At 41.9% G+C, this 21,669-nt stretch overlaps 1 protein-coding gene across 4 annotated transcripts; it reads left to right on the top strand.

Moving 5' to 3' along the window:
* Positions 1 to 386: 386 nt before the first annotated feature.
* Positions 387 to 6,569, top strand: LOC145956925 (protein argonaute 10-like). Of its 4 annotated transcripts, none has more exons than XM_083072841.1 (11): positions 387 to 1,255; positions 1,484 to 1,537; positions 1,617 to 1,718; positions 2,033 to 2,234; positions 2,623 to 2,754; positions 3,152 to 3,259; positions 3,347 to 3,480; positions 3,573 to 3,682; positions 3,771 to 3,877; positions 3,986 to 4,124; positions 4,850 to 6,569. In XM_083072841.1, the coding sequence occupies exons 4-11, from the start codon at positions 2,083 to 2,085 to the stop codon at positions 5,105 to 5,107; spliced, it is 1,140 nt and encodes a 379-aa protein (XP_082928967.1). In that variant the 5' UTR covers positions 387 to 1,255; positions 1,484 to 1,537; positions 1,617 to 1,718; positions 2,033 to 2,082; the 3' UTR covers positions 5,108 to 6,569. The 4 variants fall into 4 exon arrangements, with proteins under 4 accessions (XP_082928967.1, XP_082928965.1, XP_082928966.1 ...); XM_083072839.1 differs by having other exon boundaries at positions 388 to 1,255; positions 3,113 to 3,259; positions 4,850 to 6,568; XM_083072840.1 differs by having other exon boundaries at positions 388 to 1,255; positions 1,610 to 1,718; positions 3,113 to 3,259; positions 4,850 to 6,568.
* The last annotated feature ends 15,100 nt before the right edge of the window (positions 6,570 to 21,669 follow it).

Raw genomic sequence — 21,669 nt, 5'->3', positions numbered from 1 at the left:
ATATATATATATATATATATATATATATATATATATATATTGAGAAAGATAGATAAATAGATAGATAGAAAGTTATTTTCTATAATAATTGTAATTTTTATTTTTATTTAAATTATATTAAAATTTTAAAAATATTCATAAAAATATTAAAATAAAATCAATCACTTTTTTAATAAATCACTAGAGTTAACTTAATAGTGAGAGTTAATATAGTATGCATTTAATCTCAGGTTCATGTTGTTTTCATTATAATTTTGACTAATAAAAAAGATACAATTTTTAATATTTCAAAAAATAACATTCCTAATATTTCTGAAAAGCTTATTTATAGAAATAAAAATAATATCTTGAAATAAATGCCTCTAAATCAATTTATACGCATACTTTTATATTTATATAATAAATAAATTGGATAAAAGATGAAAGAAGTAAATATCAATTATATATGTAATTTTTATATATATAATTATAATATTAGTATGAAATATCTACCAATTTTTTTAATATTTAATTTTTGTCAAAAGAAATTTAATTGACCAATTTTATTAAGATCTCTCCTCTCAATCCCTCTCTCTCTCTTTTCTTTTTCATGCATAAAATTTAAATCTAAGATCTAATTTATAAAGAAATTAAATCTAATACCTCTTAAATTAATGATTATATAATAAATGCATATATACTTTAAATAATGGATGTTTAATACTAAAATTAAGTAAAACAATTTTGATATTGAATGTACAAATTATATGGTCACTACAAAAAAGTATGTAGTTAGTAGCGGTTATTTTCTGGCGGTTTTATTAAACCCCTAAAAAGTGTTGTAATTCTAGCGGTTATTATAACCGCCAAAAAAAAATTGAATTTTTGGCGGTTTAAAACCCCCACAATATTCAAAATACTTATCTATGTTATTGCCCGCTTTATGCAACCACGTGGCCAATTCAATCAAAATATTTTTTATTATTATTAAAAGAATAAAAATAAAATTGTTCGAGCCATGAGGGGCACTTTCGAACTTCTCCTTCGTTAAAGCATTTCCTTCGCTCAAAATTCTCCATGCTACTGCCGTGAGCGTGAGCATTCAATTCACATAGACGTTACATAGATTCGTTGACGGAGAGAGGTAGACTCGATGGTTTCGGTTTGAAAAAGTTGTGCGTTCGAGCTTGGGCATATTCGGAGGCAACGTTTGTGATTATTACTTCGATTCGCTCGTTGATTGCGATAATTTGGCATTCAAATGATGAATCTACAGGTATTTTGTGTTGGAAACATTGATTCTGTTAGGGTTATTGATGATTTTATTGGAATTTGGGATCCAAATGGTTTGGGGCTTACGGTTTGGAATCATATTTTGATGAGTATTTAGTTTGAAGCATGCAGATACTTCTGGAATTTGTTCTTTGTTTGTTTAAAATTTTTCTTCTATTCCAAAACTTTTTCAAAATTTTCCGTGATATTTTTCTTTTTTGTTTCCTTCTAGGTACTGTTTACCGTGAACCCATAATATGCCGCAACATACCGAGAATTGTTTCTGGTAATGCCTCAACTCTAGTTTGATCATTAATGGAGTTGAAATATAGCTAAGCACCAGTTACTTATTTTTTAGTTTACAGGATGGAAAAAACCCATTTGTATTGGTAGGCATGCTTTTGGTGACCAGTATAAGGTCACTGACGCAATAATCAGAAAACCAGGGAAGCTTAAGTTGGTATTTGGTATGTTAATTTCCAAAGCCTCGCTTTCAATGGAATTGAAACTTTTTAATTTATTCATTAGAATATCAAGCATGTAGTTTACAAACTTGTGTTTATGTCTAATTTAGTCCCAGAAGATGGTGATGCTCCAACGGAGCTTGATGTTTACAATTTCAAAGGCCCAAGTGTAGCACTTGCCATGTATAAGAAAATAGAAAAAATAATATATATTTTAGCCTATAATTTAAAAACTCGTTACTATTTAATGGTTTTCATTTCAATTCTGTTTTTCTAATTTTGCTATGTTTATTTATTTTGTGATGTTCTGTGTGTAGATTATAATTTGCTAGAGGAGGTGAAGAGGGTGGCTGAATCTGCTCATAGAATGAGAACCAAATTGCGCATTTATGCATATTTTAAGTTGCCTTATCCCCTTAAAAACTTAAGGAATGTTGCTGGGAGCCGGAAAACCAAACTGATGTTTCTCCCTAGTGGAATGTTGAAAAGAGAGAAGAATCAGTCTAGACATGACAGAAGGTATTTTCATCATTTTATGACTAGCTTTTGTTGCATTAGGAGGATGTTACATGTAGATAATTTCCTCTTTTTCGTATATAACAACTGATTATCGTTTCTTTGTTTAGTTTAGATTTTTAGGTGTTTAGATTTTGGCTCATTGGGTCTCATGACTTCTGTGCTGGTGCGAATTAGAATATTAATATTTTAGTAATTTTTCCCTTTGCATGCTGCCATTGCCTCATCAGTCGGATTAATTACCCACTTGTCCTTTGCGCTTGGTTTAATTTTGTTATATTTATGTTCTTGTATAAAATGATTTATTTATTTTAACCTCTTTCATGTTCTCCCTTATTCTCTCCCTTTTCTCTGAACCTGTTATTGAGATGATTATGTTATTATTTACTAGAGCCAAGCTGGATAATAATGAAAAATTAGGGGATTTTACTCATAAGTTGGAAGCTGCATGTGTTGCATGTGTTGAGACAGTGGAGTCAGAAAAGATGACTAAAGATCTTGCAATTCTATTTCATGGGCCAAAGTAAGTGGATCTTCTTCTCCCCTATGCTTATTCTCTCTTGAATATTTTAGTATTACAAATATATTTAAAAATCTTGTATTACAATTTGTAGTTAAGTTCCCTATTCTTGTCTCTTGCCTCGAAACATTACAATAACTCTTCTTTTTTAATTATATACCAAATAGTTAAAAGAAAAATATATAATTAAATGTGTAGCCCCATACACCAGAATGCGATGTTCTCCCTCATCACAATATCCAAGTAGGCGAACCAAGTTTTTGTGATGCGTTTGGCTAATCACATTCACTTCTGTTTTGAATTCCAACTGATATTAGAATTAAGTTCATTTTCCAATTGATAGTTGCACCATTTTCAAAAGGGAAAGAGAATATAGAGTGGTGATCAAGTTTGTTGCCAGGGAAAACTTGCACCACTTGGGTCAGTTTTTAGCTGGTAAACGTGCTGATGCTCCACAGGAAGCACTCCAGATTCTTGACATTGTATTGAGAGAGCTATCATCTAAGAGGTAATTTTACCAGATAATAATTGAGGGAAAATTGGAGCTCAAAGTATGTGTTTTTAAATTTTCTCACAAAATCTGCATTTTCTAAAGGTTTTGTCCAATCGGGAGATCCTTCTTTTCACCTGATATTAGAACACCTCAACGGCTTGGAGAGGGTTTGGAGTCATGGTGTGGATTTTACCAAAGCATAAGGCCTACTCAGATGGGTCTTTCCCTCAATATTGGTATATTACTCACCATAGATATCATTTGTTTGCTAATGAAAGTACGTTACTTAACCTTTTATTTCTCTTTGTACTCTTCTTGCATTTCATAGATATGGCTTCTGTTGCATTCATTGAACCTCTTCCAGTTGTGGAATATGTTGGCCAGCTATTAGGAAAAGATATCCTGGCGAGGCAATTGTCTGATACTGATCGCATTAAAGTACTTATATGAACAAAGCTTGCCTAGTTCATTTTTTGTGTCGTCTTAATAATGAAAACTTACAGAGCTACTTTAAGATGTCAATCAGATTAAGAAAGCCCTCAGAGGAGTTAAATTTGAAGTTACCCACAGAGGGAGTGTCAGAAGAAAGTATCATGTTTCTGGTTTGACTTCTCAGCCAACCAGAGAACTCATGTAAGTAATTTTTCTTTCTGGTCCAGTGATTCTTGTTCTACATTAAGTTCAAAGAAGTTCTAATTATTTTCCACTAGTTTTCTTAATGATGAGGATGTATCACTTTAGGTTTCCTGTTGATGAGAACTCAACTATGAAGTCAGTAGTTGAATACTTCCAAGAGATGTATGGTTTCACAATTAAATATATTCACCTTCCTTGCCTTCAAGTAGGAAACCAAAAGAAAGCAAATTATTTACGTATGGAGGTAGGGAAAATTCCTGCGAATTGACATAATTGCTCTTGGTTGTAATTACATTGATTATTCTTACGTGCTGCTGGTTCCTCAGGCCTACAAAATTGTTGATCGAGAAAATGAAATTTTGTGGGTACTTTGTTGGTTTTGAATTTGATTAACATTGTTCAAAACAGCTTTGCAGTTAAAAATTCTCTCTCCAACAATCAGAATTTATGATGATATGTTTTACTGGATATATAATAAGCTAACACCCATTATTAAAAAAATGGAAAATGTGCATGCTTGCTTATATTTGGTTGCAGAGCCATTATGAAATGCAGGGACCTTTATGTTGTTATTTTTTTCATGATTCCTTCCAAAAGTGCTTAGCAAATTTATGTTATAGCCCCTATGTGTGAGTGTCACTTACACCTTGAAAGTCGAAATAGTATAAAACTCGCATAAGTATAACTTGAAATCATGTAGAAATTGTAAGATGTAAATAATGTTTCAAACTTGAAATCATGTGGAGATCTAGTTGACAAGTAAAACCTTCTACTAAATCAGTAAAGTACCTTAAGGAAAAATGCATTCAACTACAACATTTATATCTTCACAATTAATTAATATATAGTGATATTCTAGACGCTACATAATAATGTTAAATTCATCAATATACTCTTGGTTTAGACAACAAAAAATCATCTTTGCCTATACTGAATTAGCTCTTTCTCAACTCCTTTAGTTTGGCACAGGTTCTTTTGAGACAGCAGTTCATTATACCAATCGTTTTTCTGCTAAATCTCTTGGCTGCATTGTGGGAAGAGTTGGGAGGTATAAAGAATCTTATTAGATGTAAACTTATTTGGATTCTCATTTTCCAGCCTCTGGTTTTGTTTTTAGATTCTAAAATGCTCACAATGTCATATGATATTTTTGACAAAGGTTTTTGTAGATTTATCTCATGTGAATATTATACTTTAATCCATGGTCCTTCCACTGATTTTTTGTAACATTGTTTTTTTTAGCAACATAGTGTAGTGTACTCTTATTATGTTTGACAGCCTCTGATTTCTCTAATGAATATCTTAATTAAGTAAAACCTTTATGATACTGTGGCTTCCTTTTTTCGTTTTGGTGGTTTAGAGGCTGAAATTTGCATTTATTGAGATGGACTTTGATTAAGAGTATCTAATAAAATATTATCTTGTTAATAGCATGCACAAAACCTTATCGAGGTAATTAACATTTCATATAATTATACTTGGAGACATATCCCTGGGGAGCTAGAATAAGCAACAAAGCTGCAATGATGACTGTCAAATTTTGAAGTGCTTTAATCCTTAAAACTAACCATTCCATGGCCACATTAGAATGAAAGAACAGTGTTGCGTCTGTGTCCACAAGCTTTAAGTAATTTTTAAAGAGCTGTCTGCCATGTTATATGCTCCTACAGTAACTACACCAAGTGATGTCTTAGATGCAAAATTCATGACAGGAGTTTTTGTGGTTCCATTGATCCTAATTAATTCCCTTGCAGAGGCTTGATAATATCCCTTTTAGGGAGTAAAGGAGATTAAGAAATTGTTAACTTTCTGAACTACGCAAGGACAAAAATAGAAAATTGAGAAAAATTAGAAGGTTGATAACCCTGAACATATTTTGATGCTAAATTATCCTCCAGGCACCTTTGGTGCTACTTAGTACCTTATATATATTGTCATTCATCAATCTCTATTGACCAATCTTATGCAGTCCAGGACCAGGAGCTCACTATCAGCTGTAAATTGTTCAATCTCTTTTGTGGCGGTTTAAAACCGCCAGAAATTTAGTAAAAGAAAAGTTTACATACATTTTGTGGCGCTTTTAAACCGCCAGAAAATTTCAAACAAGTCAAACAAAAATGCATTTTGTGGCGGTTTGAAACCGCCACAAAAGAGATTGAATTTCATGGCGCTCAAAACCAGCGTTTAGAAAATATCCACCGGAAACGGTTTTTGGCGACCGTAGATCCGGCGGTTATCAATGACGCCGGTAATGAGATTTGTGGCGGTTTTTAACTGCCAGAAACTGCCAAAATAACCGCCATAAATCACACATTTTTTTGTAGTGGGTGTCTACAAATTTAATGGCAAAAGATTTACTATTCACACACATCAGATCAAAGAGATGAGAACAACTCCTATAGAAAAATAATGCTTTTAATTTATTGTTATGAGAATATGTAAAGAAACTAGCAAACATTAAGATTACTACACTATTTTAAATGCCTCTTATTATACCGTCTATATGTCGCGACACCATGTGTATTAAGAACATAAATATTTAATATTTAATTTTCTTTTTTATATAATTCAAAATATTTAATAAATTAAATGATACTTCCTCTAGACCTATATATACCGGACTTATACATAAGAAAAAAGAAGAATTTCATATCAATTAAGAAAATCAATTAAATATATTTAATTTTCACAATTTCACATAAAATATACATTACATTTACTAAAACATCATTAACTACAGCTATAGTAGATAATGCTTTTATATATTGTTCTTACCGGAATTTGGTCGTAGAAGTGATCCGTCCAGTAAGATCGGTGAGCCTCCTTTGCCTGATGTATTGGTGCTCCAAGATGGGGGAGGTACCTGCAAAAGAGACTCTGATGCCAAAGTTAGGGTTTGCATGAATAATAGTCTCATATATATAATGCACGTACCTTAGGGTGGTTTAGGTTTGCCTTGGGCCTTGGGTCTGAGATAGGGTATGTTATGATATGATATAATTGAAGGGCGGATCTGGTCTGGGGCGAGATCCTCGGGTTCAAGTGTGATTTGCTCAGATACTGGGCTGACGTCGCGCAGCGCGTGCCCGGGGTTGTTTTGTATTGCTAATCCGGGCTCGGAGCCCGGGTGCGAAGTACGGTTAGTACACTAGCCCCCCGAGCTCCAAAGACCGTAGGTCAAGGAGCTGAGACCGGGCTCGCTAGTGGCTTTTCGCATATGCTGGGGAGGTGCCAATGTGTCGCTGTAGACCCCTAAAATTGTCCGGGTCGGAAATAAAGCTTGAAGACTCTCGAAGACTGAAGGAAGATCAGCCAGAAGGACTCCTGGAAGGCCCTAGGAGGGTTCTCTGTAGGTCTAGAGGTCTTAGAATAGCTCAAAATAAGGAAGTGGAGGGAATGAAGCCCAATACGGCCGTACTGAACTTAATACGGCCGTATTGAAGCTTCAATACGGCCGCAGTGAACTCAATACGGCGTATTGAAGTTTCTGAAACTTCAATACGGCCGTACTGAAATCAATACGGCCGTATTGAAGCTTCAATATTCAATACGGCCGTATTGAAATTTCTGAATTTCAATACGGCCGTATTGAACTCAATACGGCCGTATTGAAGTTCAAAAATTTCAATACGGCTGTATTGCTCCTGTAGGCCGTATTGCGCCTATTCCCTATAAATATGACGTCAATTGGACGTCATTACACACTTTTTCAGATAGTTTTAACCCTCTCCTTGAGTATTCTGGGGTTTTTGAGCAGTGTTCTGCCCTAGAAATCACTCGGAGAGTTGATCCGACAAAGTTCTTGAGCCCCGAGCCATTTTGCTTGAGGATCGAACCTAGTCGAAGGGAAATCCTCCGGATTTCCATAGTTAAAAGTTTTTAGGAAGGAGCGAGCGAGCTTGTAGAGCGAGGGAACGCCAAAAAGCTTCCCAGTTTCACTCAATATATAAAAGCACGCTTCAAGAGGTTTCTTCTTAAATCCTTCTTTTTACTGCTTTCTGTGTGCATATTTAAACTGTCATCATGTAGATAGTTAATTTATAATTGCTTAGAATAAATAGGGGTAATTTAGTAATTTTACGCTGTTATTTTAGAAAATAATCTGTCATAGGGAACCCGAAAGGGGCGCTGTGGGGTGCTAACACCTTCCCCACGCGTAACCGACTCCCTTACCCAACTCTGGTTGTAATGGCCAAAGTTGATTTGTAAAATCAATTGCCTTATCCCTTTTTCCAATGTTTTGAGTAAAACATTGGTGGCGACTCCACGAACCCCTCCTTTTGCGAAAACCACTAATCCATGGAGGGTCCCGCTTGGGATTAATATGGATTGGTGAATCATTTAATAAAATTGCTCGTTTGACAAGGTCTCAGTTTGAGAATACGTCATTCTAGCAATCCATATTTTTAAACAAATAAACGAGTCCAAACCATCCTTCGCGAATGCCGAAAGCCCGTTTCGGGCCGGTGGCGACAGATGGCGACTTCACTGGGGAAGCCTCGAGAGTCAGTCCCATTTAGTGACAGATTATTTTTAACAAATAATAGTTAAAATTACTTCATTACCCCTTGCTTGTATGATAACATGCTTTATATATTTGGCTTTAAATAACTGTTGATTGTTTAAATTTCCGCAATTGTTTGAAATAAAAATTGCACACAAACCTTTGCACACAACAGTTCCCTCTATACCCGGGGGCATGAGTGGTAATCCATAGGGAGTGGATGTTAGTACGGCCGGTTGAATGGGTCTATAGGAGCCTACGAGACCGTTGTCGGAAAAACATCACTTAAGGTGATAACCATGAACTTAAGTCTGACAGTGCGTTGGAGCTTTCCATCGACTTACGACGAGAGGAATTGGGTCCCTATAATGGGGGCACCTTGGGGGCCTTTGACCAAGTGAGAACAGTTAGATCCTCCTTGAATATGCACTTTTCTGCAGGAGACCCCTACCTCGTGATTCGTTCGTGACTGTTCGTGGATGAGTGAATTGTGTGTGCATTTTTATGTGACATTGTATGAGCATACATTGCACCTTTTAAACATACAACATTCTTTTTTTTAAATAAAAAAAATAATAAATAGGAATAAGGATCTTCTAAGTACATGGTGTTAACGTCTACCTTCATTGCATTCATATAGGTAGTTTCCCTTTTCACCCAAAAATACAAAAAGATACAAAATATCAAAAAAAATAATGATATTTACCCAAACCAAGCAATATCATGCATCATGTTAGGAAAATCCCAAAAAACATGATAATGCTTAGTTAAATAAACACTATGCATGCATATTCATCTCCATCATCTCATATCATGCATTTTATTGTAGATCATGGAGGGATCTAGGGGAGTGCAAGGGCAATTGAAGAAAGTGGACTTCTTATTGTACCGTGCCGAGAGGTTGGATCACCTCTGTACCTTGATGCCACGAGAGGCTCGTTTGGAGTTCGAAAAATCCTATGGACGAGTTCTCGACTTGATGAAGATTTGTGTGGATCCATCTTTTCTGAGAGCATTGGTCCACTTTTGGAGTCTCGATCTACATTGTTTCGAGTTCCCCCAGTTTGACCTAGTTCCTACTCTCGAGGAGTACGAGCTCATGCTACGATGGCCCAAATCAGCTGGGGTCTATATCTTTCATGATAACCATGTGGCCGTGGAGAGAGTTGCCACTCAAGTCAAATTACCATCACGATCAGCTGCCTTAGTGGGGAACGGCAGTATTAAAGGTTGGAAGCTTGCTATGATTGAAGACCACCTTTCTTCCTTGGCTGGTGAGGGAGATTGGTTAGCTTTCAACAAAACTCTAGCGTTAGCTGTATTTGGGATGATCCTTTTCCCCTTTTACGCTAACACAGTGGACCATGCTGCGATGGACGCTTTCTTCGCTTGGGACGTACACATGAAGAGTCCCGTGCCTGCCATTCTTGCCGACACCTTGTTCTCTGTTCATTTGTCTCAACAGAAGCAAGGAAAAATCATCCGATGCTGCACCTCCTTGTTGTATGTGTGGGGCATCACACACTTTTATGCCTTTAGTCATATGGGGACTTTGCCCGATCCGTTGAGAAGTTTTTCGAAGATCCCCGTACGCCGCCGATATGCTTCCGAGTGGAAGGAGGAGATGGAACAGTGGAGTATTGAACACTTCACGTGGGTTTGCCCTTGGTTCCGTCCAAGCAATGTATTGATGAGATGCGGCAGTTATCCAAGCATACCATTGATGGGCCTCAGAGGTTGCATAGCCTACTCACCAAGATTGGCTATGAGGCAACTGATGAGGACTCAGATCATTCCTACTATAGAGGAGCTTGGAGGGTTGTGTTTCTCTTTCGATTATGAGCATCAGAAGGACATGCACGCTGTCATGAGAGCGTGGGAGAGACCAACCTATGAGGGAGATCTCGAGCTTGGAAAGCCTCGGGTATCCGTCTCCATTGATTATGAGGAATGGAGGAGCAAGAGGGGGGTGCCTCAACCATCCACTTCTTGTGCAACCACAGCAACAAGGAAGGCATTGCAAGAACAAGTCGACGCCTTGACCAAAAAGCTGGAAATTATGGGAGCTCAAATGAGAGTTCTTGAAGAGAAAAATGAAGAATCCAGTTTTACTATTGATGGTCTTCAAAGGCAATGCAAGAAGAAAGACCACGAGATAGAGCGGCTCAAGGATGAGTGTGCTAACCTCAATGAGGAGACTACTCGGGCATCCAAAATGCCAAAGGTTGAACCGAGTAGTCAACTCCAAGAAGTCAACGCAAAGATAGCACACCTTGAAGCCGAACATGCAAGGCAGGCACAGTTGATCAAGAACATGCAAGACGATCTGCTCTTGACTCGATCCGACGCACAACAATGGCGGGAAGTTGCTCAACAACAAACCGCAAACCTTTCCGATTTCCGCAAAAAGGAAAGGGAGGGACTAGCACAAATGGCTAGACTCCGAGAAGAGAAGGATCGAGCCGAAGACGAGCTTAACGAGTTGCAGGCCATGATCAACTATCACACTCAAAAGGCGAAGGACGCTCAGAAAAGTAGTGATGATATGAGTCAAGCCGTCCATATGCAAGTTGAAGCAATAGCACGCCATGTGGAGGAAGCCGAAGACGAATGGAGAAGAAAAATGAACCCGCCTGTGGGTTTTTATCGGCTTTTCTTATATTGTAAAAAATTGCTTCAAAGCATTGTATGATAAGTTGTACACTTTCTATGATCAATGAAATCAAGTTTTGTGATTTATGAAATCTCTCAATTGCCTTTGCATTTCATAGTCATTCATTTGCATTTATCTCTCCCGGTAATTTAATAATAAATATTAATAAAAAGAAAGAAATAATCGATGCGTATGTTCAGAATGGATCGCACGCCATTGGTCATTAAATGCAAACCAACAACTGCACCAAACAAGCACGCGGCGACTCCGTTGTTGGTAATCAAGACAGACGAAAGGGAAGGTCCGACACCGTTAAGGATCATCGCTCCAAGGCCTTTCCCCTACAAAACAAATAAGGCTGTGCCATGGATATACGACGTCCATTTTTCTGCCGACAGCGATATCTCCAACATCGCTGGACCTGGGGGCATGACTAGGAGTGGCAGGATTTACTCTCCCGAAGATCTGCACGATAAAGCTCCCAAGAGTAAAGGAAAAGAAAAGGAGAAAACCGAGGAAGATAGAGAATCCGAGGAGGAGACTGATGAGCTGTTAAAATTCATCAAACAAAGCGAGTACTCCATTGTGGATCAACTTCACAAGACACCAACAAAGATCACTTTGTTGTCGTTAATCCTAAGCTCCGAACCGCATCGGCAAGCTCTGTTGAAAGTCTTGAACGAGGCGTATGTATCACACACCATATCCCAAGACAAATTTGAGGGAATTGTTAGTCACATCACGGCTAATGATCACCTCACCTTCACAGATGAAGAGATCCCCACCGAGGGATCGCACCATAACAAGCCCTTGCACATCTCTGTAAAGTGCAAGGAGTATCACGTCGCGAAGGTTTTGGTGGATAATGGATCTTCCTTGAACGTGATGCCAAAAAGAACATTCGATCAGATGGCAATCAAGGGAGTCCAAATGCGCCCAAGCAACATGATCGTTCGAGCTTTCGACGGCTCTAAAAGAGAAGTGGTGGGAGAAGTCAGTCTTCCAATCCAAATCGGACCCACTATCTTTAACGTCGAATTTCAAATAATGGACATTACTCCTGCATACAGCTGTCTCCTCGGCCGACCTTGGATTCATGATGCGAAAGCTGTACCCTCTACGCTCCACCAGAAAATCAAGTTCATCGTGGGTGACAAACTGGTGACCGTGCAAGCTGAAGATGACATACTCATCAGTAAGCCATCCAACATACCTTATGTGGATGCAGCAGAGGAAGCTTTGGAAACCGCCTTCCAAGCATTGGAAATCGCCAATGTTGAAACGTTTCCCCGAGAAATGAAGAAGGTAGCCCATATGCTCACAAAGAACGGATACTTGCCAGGACAAGGATTAGGCAAGAACTCCCAAGGAATCCCGGAGCTACCCATTATCAAGGACAATCCGGGGAAACAAGGGTTAGGATACAACCCTGTTAAAGATCAAAGAACGAAGAGGAATCAAGATCCTTCTCGACGTTCTTTAAGCCAGATCTTTAGGAAGGCTGGTTCACAAACGTCAAGGCCAGCTGTCGTCATCAGGTGTCTTTTTCCTTCTAATAGGGATGTGTAAATCCAGTGACTATTAGAGATCACTCCTCGGGGACAGCCCGACCCCCGAGCCTCGATAGGGCACATGTTTCCATCATGATTATAATAAAATCATTCTTCATTAATTCTTTATTGCTTCTTTTCTTGCTTGCAATAAAATTCTAGACCCCATTATTTTAACCCTGTTTGAATAAACATGAATGAGGTTAAAATCATCTTAATAATAATAAACCCACATCATTTTTATGTGGAAGTGTGTGTGTCAACTTGGAGCACCTTTTCTTGGCCTCAATAAGTGCCATCATGGATAAAGAAATCCTAAAGAGCAAAAGACCCGCTAGGAATCCCACAAAAGGGTGACCTAGGCAAAAGTTAGGGTTACAAAATAAGACCAAAAGACCCGCTAGGAATCCCACAAAAGGGTGACCTAGGCAAAAGTTAGGGTTACAAAATAAGACCAAAAGACCCGCTAGGAATCCCACAAAAGGGTGACCTAGGCAAAAATTAGGGTTACAAAATAATGAATAAAAACAAAAGCCCGCTAAGACACCACAAATGGGTGTTTTAGGCAAAAGTAAGAGCCATCAAAAAAAGGAAAAAACAGAATAAATCCATGATGGTACCATCAATTGAATTCAACAAAGGGGCTCAAAAAAAAAAAAAAAAAAAAAAAAAAAAGCTATCCAAGTTGTCAAAGCACAATCATTAATAACAAAGATGTGCTTAACTTCATAAATGTTTAATCGAACAAGCCTAAACACTTAAGCCTACCATTGGCCCGCCATTCTTACAAAATCCATTTTTCAAAAAATAAAATAATCCCCTCTAAAACACAAACTTTTGAAAATATATCTTTTCCTTCTTTTCTCTCTTGTCCCAACGATTTTTGAATAATCTAGTGGAAACATGGAGATATAGTGGTCAATAGGAGGGTTGACACATCTTCTAAAGAAAGGGAAGAATCATTTGGTTGATGACACCAAAATCAAATACGCATCATTCCTCGGTAACAGAAATCGGCAGAGCACAGCTCGTCTAGAGGAATGGCAAAAATCCAAACAGAAGAACGCATCGATTAATTCTTTTGAAAGAAATGAATCAAATAGAATTAGGTGCATCATATACTGCATACATGCATACAGATGATAGGTGTACTGGAAGATCACTTATTCTCTTCTTCTTAAAAAAAAAATAAAATAAAATAAAATAAAAATCAATGCGCTTGTATTGAGTTTAATACGGGCGTATCAAGGTGAACGTTGAAGTAACGTTTCGTATTCAATACGACGTATTAAACACAATACGGGCGTATTGACGCTCAATACAGCCGTATTCCATTCAATACGGGCCGTATTGATTGCCACATTTGTACAATAACGGTAAAGCCAATACGGCCGTATTGAATTCAATACGGCCGTACTGGCGAAAACTTCTCTATAAATAAGCCTCCCCCCCTCTCATTTTTGCATACCAATCTTCATTCTCTGCATATTTTGTTTGTGAGTGCACCCTAGACAGCTTCTCAGAAATGGCAGAGTCATCACGAAAAAGACAGAGAGCCCCAGCTCGACGTGAGATGACGGATCGACACAGGCAACGGCTGGAGCTCATAGAGACATTCAACTTCGAGCCGTCAAGGGTGCTCGACTTTGACCTTCTCCGAGCAGTGGGCTTAGAGGATGACGTCAGGGGTTACTTCGGCAGCATAGGATGGGGATTTCTCCTTGATTCCCCTTCTCAGCTGTACTTGACAGCCACGAAGGAGTTCCTGGCCTCCGTCGGTATTACTGAGTCGACGAACAGTTATGGGGAAGATGTCTGCTCGGTTGACTTCTGGATGAATCAGGGGTACCGCTCCTTGACTTTGGACGAGTTCAATGTCCAGGCAGGATTTTTCAGCCGCACTGATCAGCTGGAATTTCGTGATGCCATATGCGAGTGGCCTGATCAGTGGACTCCGGTTGACATGTGGAGATTGCTCACTGGCCGAGAGGATTACCATTCAGGGGTAAAAGGCTCCCGGCTTCCGACCGCTCTTCGGATCTGCCACAAGATCCTTACCAGTACTATCCATGGCAGGTCCAAGAGCCCCGAGTCGATTACTCGTCCGGACCTGCTGGCATTATATTGCATGGCCACCGGACGGAAGGCCAACCCTGGATATTTCTTCCTCGAGCATGTGAAGAAGCTGGGGACACGAGAGGGAGGAGAGTCTAGACAGGGGTATATCTTGGTCGCCCCACTCCTTTCACAGCTGGCGGAGACATGGGGATGCCCCGATGGCGAAGAGCCAAGGGCGCTGGCGCCAAAGCTAATCGGTGCTACCACTTTGATTAGCATGAGGATCATTACTAGATCAGCTGGAGGGTTTGTACGAGTAGATGGCCCCGATGCCTACGCCGACATCCTCAATGACCTCGACTTTGAGGGTGATGGCAGCCCACAGCCAGAGACCGGCACCTCGCAGTCGGATAGGGCCTACTTTGATGCCCGCTTTGACGCTTTACAGCAAAGCATCGATACTCGATTCGATGCTTTTCAGCATAGCATCGGCACATGGCAGCAGAGTACAGATGCTCGACTAGACACCTTGGTGCAGGGGTTTGACAACCTCTCCGTCTGGATGCATCGTCGCTTCCCGGACCCGCCACAGGACCCGCCGGCAGAGGAGTGAAGACCGGCTTCTGTTTTCTTGCTTTTTCATGCATTAGTTTGGTTGGGCTTAGCCCCATTTCTCAAATTTTCCTTGTACAAATTCATTTTTAGTAATGAAATTTGCCACTTTTGAATTCAAAATTCTCTAGCAATTTAAATTCTGTACAGCAAAAGCCAAAAACATAAAAAAGGCAAAATACCAGAAAAAGCCAAATCAGAAGAAAAGGCAAAATACAGAAAAAGCCGAAAATGAAAAAAAGGCAAGGATATAGAAAATCCAGCAAACAGATTGTACAGAATAACTGAGCCTGGAGAGGCTCGCCGAAATAATACTCTTTCAGAATAATTGAGCCTGGAGAGGCTTGCCTAAATAATACTCCCACAGAATAATTGAGCCTGGAGAGGCTTGTCGAAATAATACTCCTTCAGAATAATTGAGCCTGGAGAGGCTTGTCGAAATAATACTCCTTCAGAATAATTGAGCCTGGAGAGGCTCGCAGAAATAATACTCCCCAGAGAAACCTCAACTCAAGCTCACGGGCCAAATTCCTCAGTGAAAGCTATCAAAGTGAGATCAGCAAAATTCCTTAACGGAAGCATGATTCAAACAGTATATCTAGTCAAAGGACTTAAAACTTCCTCAGTGGAAGATAGCTCTCCAACTCAAATGAAGAGTGAAGCTAAGCCTGAAGAGGCTTTCTAAATAATACTCTGGGATACATAAAATCCCCAAATCCCCAGTCGCCTACTCAAGAGGCACCCCTACAAAAGGAGAAAAATATAAAAAATATATATATATCAATAAATATTCCCCAAGCGGAATGTGGCATCCAGCCAAGCACCAAACATCAAGATCATTTGCCTAACAGAAGAGGCCAGTCAAGAAATGAATGACAAAATCCCCAGCGGATAAACAGCCTACACAGAGGCTACAAAAATCAGAAAATCCAAAAGAGATACCCGAATAAGGACAACCGGGATACTCCACCCACGTCAAAAGGACGTCAGCCAAACATAAGGCATCGCTCAACTCAGAGAGAGAGCATCTGTGTCTACACCCCAAGGAGTCAAAAATTCCCCATGGGTACCAACAATGCAATGCAAGTTGGGGCACAAGAACCTATGAATGACTGCACATCCCCTAGACGGATCCCTGCGTTATCCAGCCCTCAGCGGCACAAAATCAGAAAAACCGTCGAAGCAGCATCGTGGACTGTGGAGACAAAAATCATATCAAATCATTGCCGAAGTGATCAGAAGACACGGAAGCAGGCCTGGAGAGGCAATACTCAACTGCTGAATGTTAAGAGGCAGGACCTGGAGAGGGTAAACTCAACTGCTGAATGTTAAGAGGCAGGACCTGGAGAGGGTAAACTCAACTGCTGAATGTTAAGAGGCAGGACCTGGAGAGGGTAAACTCACACTGCTGAATGTTAAGAGGCAGGACCTGGAGAGGGTAAACTCACACTGCTGAATGTTAAGAGGCAGGACCTGGAGAGGGTAAACTCAACTGCTGAATGTTAAGAGGCAGGACCTGGAGAGGGTAAACTCAACTGCTGAATGTTAAGAGGCAGGACCTGGAGAGGGTAAACTCACACTGCTGAATGTTAAGAGGCAGGACCTGGAGAGGGTAAACTCACACTGCTGAATGTTAAGAGGCAGGACCTGGAGAGGGTAAACTCAACTGCTGAATGTTAAGAGGCAGGACCTGGAGAGGGTAAACTCACACTGCTGAATGTTAAGAGGCAGGACCTGGAGAGGGTAAACTCACACTGCTGAATGTTAAGAGGCAGGACCTGGAGAGGGTAAACTCACACTGCTGAATGTTAAGAGGCAGGACCTGGAGAGGGTAAACTCAACTGCTGAATGTTAAGAGGCAGGACCTGGAGAGGGTAAACTCACACTGCTGAATGTTAAGAGGCAGGACCTGGAGAGGGTAAACTCACGCTGCTGAATGTTAATAGGCAGGACCTGGAGAGGGTAAACTCACACTGCTGAATGTTAAGAGGCAGGACCTGGAGAGGGTAAACTCACACTGCTGAATGTTAAGAGGCAGGACCTGGAGAGGGTAAACTCACACTGCTGAATGTTAAGAGGCAGGACCTGAAGAGGGTAAACTTAGCTACCGAGGTTGTCAGGAGCGCCGAGGTATGCAACAACCTGGAGAGGTTACTCAACAATTTTCCACCGGAAGACGCTACAAGTCAGAAGGTCGGCGCATCACCCGGACAATTGGGTCAACTCCTTTACTTGTCAGCCGGTACACCAAAAGACCGTTTGACTAAGTAAAGGGGGGGGGCAGCTGTAGACCCCTAAAATTGTCCGGGTCGGAAATAAAGCTTGAAGACTCTCGAAGACTGAAGGAAGATCAGCCAGAAGGACTCCTGGAAGGCCCTAGGAGGGTTCTCTGTAGGTCTAGAGGTCTTAGAATAGCTCAAAATAAGGAAGTGGAGGGAATGAAGCCCAATACGGCCGTACTGAACTTAATACGGCCGTATTGAAGCTTCAATACGGCCGCAGTGAACTCAATACGGCGTATTGAAGTTTCTGAAACTTCAATACGGCCGTACTGAAATCAATACGGCCGTATTGAAGCTTCAATACAGCCGTATTGAACTCAATACGGCCGTATTGAAGTTCAAAAATTTCAATACGGCCGTATTGCTCCTGTAGGCCGTATTGCGCCTATTCCCTATAAATATGACGTCAATTGGACGTCATTACACACTTTTTCAGATAGTTTTAACCCTCTCCTTGAGTATTCTGGGGTTTTTGAGCAGTGTTCTGCCCTAGAAATCACTCGGAGAGTTGATCCGACAAAGTTCTTGAGCCCCGAGCCATTTTGCTTGAGGATCGAACCTAGTCGAAGGGAAATCCTCCGGATTTCCATAGTTAAAAGTTTTTAGGAAGGAGCGAGCGAGCTTGTAGAGCGAGGGAACGCCAAAAAGCTTCCCAGTTTCACTCAATATATAAAAGCACGCTTCAAGAGGTTTCTTCTTAAATCCTTCTTTTTACTGCTTTCTGTGTGCATATTTAAACTGTCATCATGTAGATAGTTAATTTATAATTGCTTAGAATAAATAGGGGTAATTTAGTAATTTTACGCTGTTATTTTAGAAAATAATCTGTCATAGGGAACCCGAAAGGGGCGCTGTGGGGTGCTAACACCTTCCCCACGCGTAACCGACTCCCTTACCCAACTCTGGTTGTAATGGCCAAAGTTGATTTGTAAAATCAATTGCCTTATCCCTTTTTCCAATGTTTTGAGTAAAACATTGGTGGCGACTCCACGAACCCCTCCTTTTGCGAAAACCACTAATCCATGGAGGGTCCCGCTTGGGATTAATATGGATTGGTGAATCATTTAATAAAATTGCTCGTTTGACAAGGTCTCAGTTTGAGAATACGTCATTCTAGCAATCCATATTTTTAAACAAATAAACGAGTCCAAACCATCCTTCGCGAATGCCGAAAGCCCGTTTCGGGCCGGTGGCGACAGTCGCGACTGTTCATTTCTGGAACCGTGCAAGTGACGCACTAAAGGAAGTGACGGTTACGCGATGATGATTTGCAATTAATATACCATCAGGCGTGCCCTTTGGTCGACACGTGGCCTGGCCGCTTTGAATTTTGGGGAGAGGTTTTACTTTTTCTCGCGCCTCTTCTCCTTTTCATTTTACTCTTTTTGCGTCCTTCAGCTTCTTGTGCACGCTTCGTCTTCGCTTGTTCTCCGCCTCTGTTTCCTTTTTCTTTCTTGATGGCTGGTGGTCATGGCGCTGGTTCTTCTACCCCTGTTAGGGGTAAAGCACGCGGTAAGGCGGTGGTTACCGGAAGGGGCGCCGCTGAGGGAAAGGAGGTGCCTCCGCCCGGGGACTTAGAGCCGGGCGTCCCCGGCTACGAATGGGTAAAACGCGAAATGGCCAAGTTTGCAAGCGTTTTTGACTCGAGTTTGGAGGTTGATGCGCTCTGGGAGACGCATAGGATTTGTGACCCTTCTATTTCTCAGATGATCCGATTGGAGCCTTGTTCGGCTAGTGAAGGTGTGTTTATGAAGAGGTCCGTTGGTCCTCCTTCCTTTTATGTGTATTAGAGTTTTTTCAGAGACTTGGGTGTCTGCCTTCCCTTCACGCAGTTCGAATGCGACTTTTTGAACTACGTTAATGCGGCCCCCAGTCAGTTGCATCCCAACAGTTGGGGCTTTTTGAGGGCGTTCGAGGTTTTATGCATGGTTCTAGGGATGGAGGTGTCCCTTCGGGTTTTCCTCTCTTTCTACCAATTGAAGGCGGGTGCCCCGCCGTATGGGACTCTTTCTTTGAATGGGGGTAAGGAGGGGGGTTTGTTCACCCCTTATTCCCAATCGTATAAAAACTATAGGCAAGAGTTTTTCCGGGTTACTCTTGTCGATGTTGACCCTTTGGAGGATGGGGGGTTCTACTTTGGCGGGCTGCCGAGGTTTCCCTTCTACTGGTGCCATGACCCATCTGGATTTCATGGGGTGGACTTCTCACAGCTGACGCCGTCGGAGACGGCCGCTGTTGATGCTTTGAAAGCGCTTCCTCGCCCGCTAGACTGCAAGCTCATCCTGTCGCTCGAACGTTCGGCGCACAGGGAAAGGGATTTGGAGGGTGAGTGTTTGGTACTTCGTTTACACGTTAGGGTTTTATGCTTGCTGACGTGCTCTGTTCTTTGTTTTCAGATATTATGGGAAAGGACTTGTGGCGTGACTGGAAGCGGTGCCAGCGCTACAATGTCATTGAGCTTAATGCTCCTGGGACCCAGGGGGAAGGAGAAGTTTCTCCCTTGAAGGTTAATCGGAAAAGGAAGAGGGTCCCGAGGGAGGTTGGGGGAACCTCTGTTCCTCGCGAGGTGGAGGAGGTTGTTGCTGGGGCCACCGGCGTTGAGGTGGCTGGTTTGCCCGGGGGCCATCTACCTGAGAGTGGAGCTCGGGTGGTTTCCGAGGGGACAGCGACGGCTGCCGAGCCTCTCGCCTCTCCTGCCGAGGTGTCGATCCGGGCTCCCGAACGAGTGGTTGGGACCGCTTGTCGATTATTTGCTTTTTCTTTTTACGCTCTCTTTTAGTTTCCTGAATTGGGATTGTTTATTGTAGGTGGAGACTGCTGTCGGGTCGTCCTCCCGGGTTGCTGGTCAGGTCAGTACGATGTCCGGAGCGAAGGTTTCGACCGTCGGGCGAATTGCCCCTGCTGTTGAGGTAAGGAGCGTGTGTTTGCGACCTTTTGATTTGTTGTTTCCGGGTTGTCCGTTGTTTTGCGAGACTTATACCTTTTCTTATACTTCTTTTGCAGGTGGGCAGGGCCACCGAGGTTCTGAGAGTTCCGAGGTCGACAGCGGCGGGGGCCGATGTCCCTGGGGCAGAGCCGGGGGCTCCTACTTCTATTTTGGTCGGTCTTCGTGGGGAGGGTCCTAGCTCTGGGGTCCCGACCTCTGCACCGACGGCGAGGGGGCCTCCAAAATGTCCCTATCTTGCGTACCGCTACGCGCAGGAGGGCGCCCCGACGCGATTGGAGCATCTGAGCGCGTCGGAGGAGATTGACTCCTTGTGGAGTGTTTCGTTGACACCCGAGAAATTTTTTCCGAGGGGGTCACTGAGCGCGGCCGACCAGGCGATGCTCGAGTCTGCCGGGCCTATGGAGAGTTTTGATGCCGCTCAGATCTTCCTGCAGAGGGGCACGACCATTGTGGATTACTGGAAGCACAAGTGGTCACGGCTGTAGGAGGATCTAGCCAATCTGAGAGGCCGGGTGCAGCCTTTGGTGGAGGAGAATAAGGTTTTGGTTGCTGCCCTGTCTGAGGCGAAGATGCAGGGGGCCGAGCTCCAGGCGACCCGGGGGGATCTTGCCGAGGTCCGGCAATCGCTGGGGACCGCTCTGCGCAGTAATGAGGGTTATGCTAGTCAGGTTCGCTCCTTGGAGGAGGAGGTAGCTTTCTTGAAGGGCGAGCTGGTATCCGTGACCGAGGAGCGTCTTCGCGACGAGGTGGTCCTAAGTAGTAAGGAGGAGGAAGTGGCCGCCCAGAGTGCAAGTCTTTCGGCTCTGGAGGCCGAGAATGCGGCGTTGAAGAGGAGGCTTGAGGAAGTTGAGCGTTCCGCCGTGGTGGAACACAAGAGGGGCTTCCTCAAGGCTGCTCGACAGGCTAGGTTTCTCGCGCCGGGGTTCAACTTTTCCGACATGCATTTGGAAAAGGTTGTTCGCTTCGGGCGGTTAGTCCGGGAGGACGATGTCGAGGAGAGTTCTAGCGACAACGCCTCTGTATAGGACAATTTTTTTGTGCATAATCTTTTGTATCTGTGTTTATGTATGAATCATGACTTTTGTACATGTGAGCATTGTTCTGCACCTGTGTTTGGTTTTGGTATTTCACCTTGAATTGGTTGTGCCGAGACTCGAAGTTGTCTTTTTGTTTGACGGCATGT

The sequence above is a fragment of the Cajanus cajan genome, chromosome 4 (genome assembly GCF_000230855.2).
Source record: "Cajanus cajan strain Asha chromosome 4, NIPB_CcT2T_4, whole genome shotgun sequence".
Lineage (NCBI taxonomy): Eukaryota > Viridiplantae > Streptophyta > Magnoliopsida > Fabales > Fabaceae > Cajanus > Cajanus cajan.
Note: the sequence above shows the minus strand (reverse complement) of the source record. Positions and strands in the feature narration are given on the sequence as shown.

Coding starts and splice junctions, on each gene's coding strand:
- LOC145956925 (XM_083072839.1), top strand. CDS start 2,083: ATGAGAACCAAATTGCGCATTTATGCATATTTTAAGTTGCCTTATCCC. Junction 3,260..3,346: donor AGAGAGCTATCATCTAAGAG/GTAATTTTACCA, acceptor CATTTTCTAAAG/GTTTTGTCCAATCGGGAGAT. Junction 3,481..3,572: donor GGGTCTTTCCCTCAATATTG/GTATATTACTCA, acceptor TGCATTTCATAG/ATATGGCTTCTGTTGCATTC.